Source organism: Entelurus aequoreus, linkage group LG01 (genome assembly GCF_033978785.1).
Source record: "Entelurus aequoreus isolate RoL-2023_Sb linkage group LG01, RoL_Eaeq_v1.1, whole genome shotgun sequence".
Classification (NCBI taxonomy): domain Eukaryota; kingdom Metazoa; phylum Chordata; class Actinopteri; order Syngnathiformes; family Syngnathidae; genus Entelurus; species Entelurus aequoreus.
Genome location: NC_084731.1, coordinates 74,545,876 through 74,555,875, shown reverse-complemented (window position 1 = coordinate 74,555,875; position 10,000 = coordinate 74,545,876). Strand labels below are relative to the sequence as shown.

The window sequence follows — 10,000 nt, the reverse complement described above, 5'->3', positions numbered from 1 at the left end:
GTTAAAAAAAAAGAAAAATTCCATAACGTTTTTAGCTTTCAATCAGACATTATTGTGAGGTTTTGTATTTGTGTTCCGAAAAATAGGACCCAAACACATATACTGTACAGCAGATTTTTTACAGCTTACATATATTGTACGTGTAAGTGTATGTATGTATATATATATATATATATATATATATATATATATATATATATATATATATATATATATATATATATATATATATAGATATACTGTATATATACATATATATTTATGTATATATATATGTAGATATACTGTATATATACATATATATATGTATATATATATATATATATTTGTTTTTTTAATTTAAGAAATATTTCCAGACTGTGGTAAAATGTTATGTTTCAGGAAAAAAAAACATTTTTTTTCTAAAGATGCCATTTTTCAGAATGTTGTTTTTTCAAGTAATTTTATTACATTTTCAAGTAAAAAACAACTTTTTTTTTTTACAAAAATTTGTAGGAAAAATAATAAAATGACTTGGGGAAAGTTTTTAAAAAGTGACAAATATAATATAATATTTGTGATGCGTTTCAGTCGGACTGCGTGAACTACGTGAAGATGGTCCATCACTGGAACCGCACACATTTGTATGCGTGTGGCACGGGAGCATTCCATCCCACTTGTGCCTACGTGGAGGTGGGCCACAGGATGGAGGTGAGACTAGTAAACAAGGCAATAGGTTTATAAGACTTGACGTGTCCTTCCTGTCAGGACCAGGTGTTCAGGATGGATTCTTCCAGTGTGGAAGACGGCAAAGGCAAAAGTCCGTACGACCCTCGTCATCATTCTGCCTCCGTGCTTATCGGTAACAATGTCATCTCCCGTCTGCTTTTATCACGACGCCTTATTAAAACTCTTCTTCCGCAGGCGACGAGTTGTACGCGGGTGTGGCCACGGACTTGATGGGGCGAGACTTCACCATCTTCCGAAGTTTGGGCAGACGTCCGTCCATCCGCACGGAGCAACACGACTCACGTTGGCTCAACGGTGAACATTTGGCAACTTTTGGTCATGGCCAGGACACAAATTGTTGACTTCTCTTGTTGCACGTCCACCAGAGCCAAAGTTTGTTGGCTCTTTTTGGGTCCCGGAGAGCGAAAACCCAGACGACGACAAAGTTTTCTTCTTCTTCCGGGAGACTGCAGTGGAGGCCCAAGGACTTGGAAAGTCTACATACTCGCGCATCGGACAACTGTGCAGGGTGACTTCCTCTACTACCGCTGGCAGCCATTTAGTCTGTTCCAGCGTCATTTTACACCATCACATTCTTAACGGTCTTAAAAGTGTAAAAAGAAGTGATGTTTAAAATGTTCCATGCTGGAATTGGTCAGGATGACATTTTTAAGTAAATAAACTAACAAAATACATTTATAAAAAATAAATATATATTTCTAAAAATGTTCATTAATCAAAACATTTGTTTTAATGAAAACCTTTTTAAAAAAAAAATAAAAATACATTAAAAAATAATACAAATAAATTAATGAAAACTAGTTTAAAAATTAATTTGGTATAATTTAAAGAAAAAAATAAAACAAAATTCATTCAAAAATAGTTGGGTCTTTTTTTTTTTTAGAAAAAAAATATACTTATAATGTACTTATTATGTATGCATATTTTCAACAGTAATTTCTTTTTTTACATTTTCCATTAAAAAAAATTGTGCTATCATAAAAATATTTTGTTAAAAATTATATATTTTCAAGATAAAAAATTAAAAAAAAATGTTATCTGTAGAATAAAACATTAATTTTCAAGGAAAACAAATCTGCAAAGTTTTCAGTAAAATAAAACACGATTTATTTGTGTGTGAATATTTTTAGTCATTTGTTTTTACATTTTCGGTAAAAAGCTCAAATTAAATTTAAATATATATTTTTTAAGTTTCAAAAAAAAAAAAAATCTTATATTCTGTATTCCTAAAATGTTGTGTTTGCATATTTTGAAGAGTTAGTTTTTTTACACTTTAGGCAAAAATTATTTTTGAGAAAAATGATACACTTTCAAGGAAAACAAATCTGCAATGTTTTCAGTAAAATAAAACGTGTGCATATTTTTAGTAATTTGTTTTTACATTTTCGGTAAAAAGCTAAAATTGTATTTACATATATTTAAGTATTTTTTGTTAGTTTTTTTAGAAAAAAAAGATCTAAAATTTTGTTTGCACATTTTTAAGAGTTAGTTTTTTTTTTACACTTTAGGCAAAAAGTTGTATTCTTCAAATAAATATTTCTTATAAGAATTAAATATTTTTAAGAACAAAAATCTCGAACACAATTTTCTGTAAAATAAAACAAAATGTGTATAAATTGGCAGTAAGATTTTTCTAATGACAAAATACTATTGACTGAGATTGTATTATTGCAGACATGTTTTGCTGCTCCATGTAAATAATAATTGAAGTTTCTATGGTTGTCGTCACACTTTTCCCCTTTGCAAGTATTGTTGAATAGTAGTCAGGCATCCCGATAAAGGATGAAAAAAACAAAGTAAAAGAGCTTTGAAACATTTCTGAGGCTTCACTTTATGGTTGTAACTATTCCTGGTCTCCATGGTAACAGAGTTTTCATTGCAGAACGACATGGGCGGTCAGAGAAGTCTGGTGAACAAGTGGACCACCTTCCTCAAAACGCGTCTGATCTGCTCTGTGCCGGGGGTCGACGGCGGCGACACCTACTTTGACGAGCTGCGTGAGTCAGCCATCTTGTTTGTGCGGCTGCATCTTTGTCAGGTCATGTGATCCGCCTGGCGTGAAATGGGAATATTAGCGCCCCCCTTAAGCCACTATTTCTACCACGCTAATAAACAAAGACTCAATATTTCTAAACTGTTATAAAAGACATGTTACCTCGATATTTCACTTCGTGCTTGATATGAAATGAATTATTAGACATAATTTGCTTTGGATGGGGATGTTTTTTTAATGAATTAATATACTTTTTTAAAAATTATTGTAACTAAATCGAATTTTACATTTTAAAAATCTAAATAAGGTATAATTTTTAAGGGAAATTTGGACTTTTCTTATAAGAAAACAAAATTAAAGAAATTATTAAAGATTAAAGATTAAAGTACCAATGATTGTCACAATTTGTCCTCTGCATTTGTCCCATCCCCTTGGGGAGCAGTGGGCAGCAGCGGCGCCGCGCCCGGGAATCATTTTGGTGATTTAACCCCCAACTCCAACCCTTTGTTGCTGAGTGCCAAGCAGGGAGGTTATGGGTCCCATTTTTATAGTCTTTGGTATGACTCGGCTGGGATTTGAACTCCAACCTACCGATCTATATTTGGCAGAATCAATTATTAATTATTCTGGGGGGAAAAAAACAATATCTTTAGGTAAAACATTTGCATACTGTGTATATATATATATATATATATATATATATATATATATATATATATATATATATATATATATATCAGTAAATATATATATATTTTTCTTTTATTTTTTTTACTCCTCTCTGAGCTGCCACATTATCGTGGTAGAGGAGTTTGCGTGTCCCAATGATCCTGGGAGCTACGTATGTTGTCCATGCCTCCTTGTAGGGTCTCCCAAGACAAACAGGTCCTAGGTGAGGGATCAGACAAAGAGCAGCTTGAAGACTTCTATGGAAATGCAAAAACAGAGACTCCGATTTCCCTCGCCCGGACGCGGGTCACCGGGGCCCGCCTCTGGAGCCAGGCCCGTAGTTGGGGCATGATGGCGAGCGCCTGGTGGCCGGGCCTGTCCCCATGGGGCCCGGCCGGACATAGCCCGAAGAGGCAACGTTGGTCCCCATCCAATGGGCTCACCACTCATGGGAGGGGCCATAGAGGTCGGGTGCTTTGTGAGCTGGGCGGCAGCCGAAGGCAGGGCACTTGGCGGTCCAATCCTTGGCTACAAAAGCTGACTCTTGGGACATGGAATGTCACCTCGCTGGGGGGGGGGAAGGAGCCTGAGCTAGTGCGCGAGGTGGAGAAGTTCCGGCTGGATATAGTCGGACTCACCTCGACGCACAGCAAGGGCTCTGGAACCAGTTCTCTCGAGAGGGGCTGGACTCTCTTCCACACCGGCGTTGCACGCAGTGAGAGGCAACAGGCTGGGGTGGCAATTCTTGTTGCCCCCCGGCTCAAAGCCTGCACGTTAGAATTCAACCCAGTGGACGAGAGGGTAGCTTCCCTCCACCTTCGGGTGAGGGGACGGGTCCTGACTGTTGTTTGTGCTTACTCACCTAACAGCAGTTCAGAGTACCCACCCTTTTTAGATACACTCGAAAGAGTACTGGAAAGTGCTCCCGCAAGTGATTCCCTTGTCCTACTGGGGACTTCAACGCTCATGTTGGCAACGACAGTGAAACCTGGAGAGGTGTGATTGGGAGGAATGGCCGCCCGGATCTGAACCCGAGTGGTGTTTTGTTATTGGACTTTTGTGCTCATCACAGATTGTCCATAACAAACACCATGTTGAAACATAAGGGTGTCCATATGTGCACTTGGCACCAGGACACCCTCGGCCGCAGTTCCATGATCGACTTTGTAGTTGTGTCATCAGATTTGCGGCCTCATGTTTAGGACACTCGGGTGAAGAGAGGGGCGGAGCTTGCTACCGATCACCACCTGGTGGTGAGTTGGCTGCGATGGTGGGGGAGGATGCCGGACAGACCTGGCAGGCCCAAACGCATTGTGATTGTCTGCTGGGAACGTCGAGCAGAGTCTCCTGTCAGAGAGAGTTTCAATTCCCACCTCCGGAAGAACTTTGAACATGTCACGAGGGAGGTGCTGGACATTGAGTCCGAGTGGACAATGTTCCGCACCTCTATTGTCGAGGCGGCTGATTGGAGCTGTGGCCGCAAGGTAGTTGGTGCCTGTCGTGGCGGTAATCCTAGAACCCGTTGGTGGACACAGGCGGTGAGGGATGTCGTCAAGCTGAAGAAAGAGTCCTATCTGGTTCTTTTGGCTCATAGGGCTCCGGAGGCAGCGGACAGGTACCGACAGGCCAAGCGGTGTGTGGCTTCAGCGGTCGCGGAGGCAAAAACTCGGACATGGGAGGAGTTCGGGGAAGCCATGGAAAACGACTTCCGGACGGCTTTGAAGCGATTCTGGACCACCATCAGCCGCCTCAGGAAGGGGAAGCAGTGCTCTGTCAACACCGTGTATGGTGAGGATGGTGTTCTGCTGACCTCGACTGCGGTTGTTGTGGATCGGTGGAGGGAATACATCAAAGACCTCCTCAATCCCACCAACACGTCTTCCTATGAGGAAGCAGTGCCTGGGGAATCTGTGGTGGGCTCTCCTATTTCTGGGGCTGAGGTTGCTGAGGTAGTTAAAAAGCTCCTCGGTGGAAAGGTCCCGGGGGTGGATGAGATCCGACCCGAGTTCCTTAAGGCTCTGGATGCTGTGGGGCTGTCTTGATTGACAAGACTCTGCAGCATCGCATGGACATCGGGGGTGGTACCTCTGGATTGGCAGACGGGGGTGGTGGTTCCTCTCTTTAAGAAGGGAAACCGGAGGGTGTGTTCCCACTATCGTGGGATCACACTATCGTGGGATCACACTCCTCAGCCTTCCCGGTAAGGTCTATTCAGGTGTACTGGAGAGGAGGCTAGGCCGGATAGTCGAACCTCAGATTCAGGCGGAACAGTGTGGTTTTCGTCCTGGTCGTGGAACTGTGGACCAGCTCTATACTCTCGGCAGGGTTCTTGAGGGTGCATGGGAGTTTGCCCAACCAGTCTACATGTGCTTTGTGGACTTGGAGGCATTCGACTGTGTCCCTCGAGAAGTCCTTGTGGGAGAGGGTTGTGATCAGCGCACTGTTGGAGTAAAGGTCAGCGCCCCTGTCCATTAGACAGGGGCGTTGCATGTGCTGACTGAGAGACACGGCTGGCAGATGATCAGTCTAACACGTACCACCTGCGCAAACTAATCATCTGCCAGCCGTGTCTCTCAGTCAGCACATGCCACGCCCCTGTCTGATGGACAGGGGCGCTGACCTTTACTCCAACAGTGCGCTGATCACAACCCTCTCCCACAGTCCTGTTGAGAGTGCTTAGAGAGTATGGGGTATCGGACTTTCTGATTGTGGCGGTCCGCTCCCTGTACCATCAGTGTCAGAGCTTGGTCCGCATTGCCGGCAGTAAATCGGACACGTTTCCAGTGAGGGTTGGACTCCACCAGGGCTGCCCTTTGTCACCGATTCTGTTCATAACTTTTATGGACAGAATTTCTAGGCACAGTCAGGCCGTTGAGGGGATCCGGTTTGGTGGCTGCAGGATTAGGTCTCTGCTTTTTGCAGATGATGTGGTCCTGATGGCTTCATCTGGTCAGGATCTTCAGCTCTCACTGGATCCGTTCACAGCCGAGTGTGAAGCGACTGGGATGAGAATCAGCACCTCCATGTCCGAGTCCATGGTTCTCACCTGGAAAAGGGTGGAGTGCCATCTCCGGGTTGGGGTGGTGACCCTGCCCCAAGTGGAGGAGTTCAAGTACCTCGGAGTCTTGTTCACGAGTGAGGGAAGAGTGGATCGTGAGATCGACAGGCGGATCGGTGCGGCGTCTTCAGTAATGCGGACGCTGTATCGATCCGTTGTGGGGAAGAAGGAGCTGAGCCGGAAGGCAAAGCTCTCAATTTACCGGTCCATCTACGATCATCCTCACCTATTGTCATGAGCTTTGAGTCATGACCGAAAGGAAAAAATCACGGGTACAAGCGGCCGAAATGAGTTTCCTCCGCCGGGTGGCGGGGCTCTCCCTTAGATATAGGGTGAGAAGCTCTGTCATCCGGGAGGAGCTCAAATTAAAGCCGCTGCTCCTCTACATCGAGAGGAGCCAGATGAGGTGGTTCGGGCATCTGGTCAGGATGCCACCCGAACGCCTCCCTAGAGAGGTGTTTAGGGCTCGTCCAACCGTTAGGAGGCCACGGGGAAGACCCAGGACACGTTGAGAAGACTATGTCTCCCGGCTGGCCTAGGAACGCCTCAAGATCCCCCGGGAAGAGCTGGACGAAGTGGCTGGGGAGAGGAAAGTCTGGGCTTCCCTGCTTAGGCTGCTGCCCCCGCGACCAGACCTCGGCTAAGCGGAAGAAGAAGATGGATGGATGGATGGATGGATGGATGGATGGATGGATGGATGGATGGATGGATATATTTTTTATAAGTAGTAGACTTTGGAGGGGAAAAGGTTTGAAAAATTATATTTGGCTACATTAAATTAAAAAAAAGTAATTTTTCAAAATGTGCATGTTGTACTTTAGAGGAAAAAAGGTGTTATAAGTTTAAGGAAAAATATTTGGCGAAAAAATAAGACTTTTGTGTTCAAAAGCTGTTTTTTTTTAACTTAAAAAAGTAGTAGGCTTTGGAGAAAAAAGTTATGAAACATTTTATTTATTTTTTAATAAAATTATTAAATTAGTTAATTATTCTGATAGGAAAAAAGTATTTTTATAAATATATTGAGTACAAAAGTTTTTTCTTTTTAGTAGTATGCTTCGAAGTAAAAAAAGTGTAAAAAAAGATTTATATTCTGGGGGTGGGGTATATATTTATGTAAAATATACACGCATTTATTTAAATGTGCTGAGGGACTTCTCAAATGTTTATTGAAGAAAACATATTTTTATATGCACTACCTTTGAAACAAGTGTGTGTGCGTGTGTGCGTGTCCATCCTCAGGCGACGTATTCCTGCTGCAGACGAGGGACAGAAAGAATCCTCTGGTCTACACAGTCTTCTCCACTTCCAGGTCAGACACACTATTTGTGTGTGTGTGTGTGTGTGTGTGTGTGTGTGTGTGTGTGTGTGTGTGTGTGTGTGTGTGTGTGTGTGTGTGTGTGTGTGTGTGTGTGTGTGTGTGTGTGTGTGTGTGTATGTGTGTGTGTGTGTGTGTGTGTGTGTGTGTTCTTGTATTTCTACCCTTCTTGAGACATCAACAAGGAAAACGACCTTCCATATGAGAAGGTGTGAACAAGTTCCAATATGGAAAACCATTGCATGTAATAGAGAATGTCTCATTTGAAATCTATCAAAATGAGGGTGGTCCCAAAAAGGAGGGATTTTTCAAAGTGACTGTCGGTTTTAAAAGTGCTCCCCCTCTGGTCAACTTATGTAATAAGTGTGTGTAAGACATTGAAATGCGCCCCCTTTGGCCAAAATTAATTTAAAAAAATAAAATAATTATGTATATAGAGACATACTGTAATAACTTGAAGTACCATATTTTCCGCACTATAAGGTGCACTAGATTATAAGGCGCACCTTCAATGAATGGCCTATTTTAAAACTTTGTTCATATATAAGGCGCACCACATTATAAGGCGCATAGAATAGACGCTACAGTAGAGGCTGGGGTTACGTCATGCATCCATTAGATGGAGCTGCGCTAAAGGGAATGTCAACAAAACAGTCAGATAGGTCAGTCAAACTTTATTAATAGATTACAAACCAGCGTTCTGACAACTCCGTTCACTCCCAAAATGAATAAACAGCTGTTTTATTATATTCCCCGAGGTAAAGTCAGTGATGTGGTATTTTGTTTATCTTTTAACAACAGCAAGGTATAACATGTGCAACATTTATATCACATGGTGGAGGGGAACTTTTCCTCGATTCAATAAACACGTAAAAAACAGTCTGATACTGTTACCGTAAATCAAACGTTAGTGCAATCACAAGATAGTAACACTCGGAATAGTGCAAAGCAATAACAATATAAATAACTCAACGTTAATGTCACACAACACAACACACAAAATAAACATGTAAAGTTCACTCTATTAAGTTATTCCTCATCCACGAATCCCTCAAATTCTTCTTCTTCAGTGTCCGAATTAAACAGTTGGGCGAATACGGCATCCAACATGCCCGCTGCTGCTCTATTCCCGTGTTCTACTGCGTGACTGATCGCCTTGAGTTTAAACTCTGCGTCATAAGCGTGTCTCTTAATTGGAGCCATTTTGGGGTCTTTACATAAACACACAAATGGAAATTAAATGGCACGCCTCGCGCAGTCATATATCCCAGCAAGCACCGCGCGCTTCTTCTTCTACGGTAAGCAGCCGCCGACTTCATTTTCCCCCGTAGAAGAAGAAGCACTTAGTAGAAGAAGGTCTCGTAGTTGCGAGACCTGTTGTGGCTCAATATTGGTCCATATATAAGGCGCACCGGATTATAAAGCCCACTGTCAGCTTTTGAGAAAATTTGAGGTTTTTAGGTGCGCCTTATAGTGCGGAAAATACGGCACATAATGAAGATTAAAAACCAATTACAAACAGACAAAATATAAATTTACTAAAAGTTTACCTTTTTTATATTTGCATAGTATGTATATATTGTTAATGTAGTAAATACAAATATTTATATATCTAGAAAGGGTGGTACTAAAGAGGTAGACATTTTTTTGGAGGTCTCAAGAAGGTCACAAATACAATAATGTCTGTGTGTGTGGTTGTGAGAGTGTGTGTGTGTGTGTGTGCATGCGTGCGACTGTGTGTGTTGTATCTCACCCTGCTCTCCCTGTCTCCCAGCAGCAGTGTATTTAAAGGCTCAGCGGTGTGTCTTTACTCCATGAATGACATCCGGAGGGCCTTCCTGGGGCCGTTTGCTCACAAAGAGGGGCCCAACTACCAGTGGGTTCCCTTCCAGGGAAAAGTGCCTTATCCACGCCCTGGAATGGTATGTGTGTGTGTGTGTGTGTGTGTGCCATCAGTAGTACAGTTTACATTTCCACCTGGTTGAGCTGATGGCAGTGACAACTATTGTATTGTTCTTTAAACAAGTGTCAGAGGTCAGTGGCATGTAGAGAAGAGTTAAACATGTATTTGAATAAGTACTCCTTCCAGTGTCTGTAGCTTTAATGTTGTCTCTAAGAAGGATTTGATCCTCTTTTTTGACATCAACTGTGCACTTGTCCAACCTCATATATCCACAATAAGGAGCGGGACAGGACAAAAGTTAGCAACACAAGCGTAGCTACGTGCGCTAAAGTG

At 42.4% G+C, this 10,000-nt stretch overlaps 1 protein-coding gene across 2 annotated transcripts in view; it reads left to right on the top strand.

Moving 5' to 3' along the window:
- sema3b (sema domain, immunoglobulin domain (Ig), short basic domain, secreted, (semaphorin) 3B) overlaps positions 1-10,000 on the top strand; it is a 63,428-nt gene that overhangs the window by 32,116 nt on the left and 21,312 nt on the right. Inside the window, exons 5-11 of one of the 2 annotated variants that reach the window (XM_062058016.1) lie at positions 571-690; positions 754-841; positions 904-1,023; positions 1,095-1,237; positions 2,612-2,726; positions 7,689-7,758; positions 9,542-9,686. In XM_062058016.1, the coding sequence (XP_061914000.1) occupies positions 571-690; positions 754-841; positions 904-1,023; positions 1,095-1,237; positions 2,612-2,726; positions 7,689-7,758; positions 9,542-9,686 (801 nt within the window). Of the gene's footprint in view, positions 1-570; positions 691-747; positions 842-903; positions 1,024-1,094; positions 1,238-2,611; positions 2,727-7,688; positions 7,759-9,541; positions 9,687-10,000 lie in introns of both variants that reach the window. The other variant, XM_062058009.1, reaches the window with a different exon arrangement.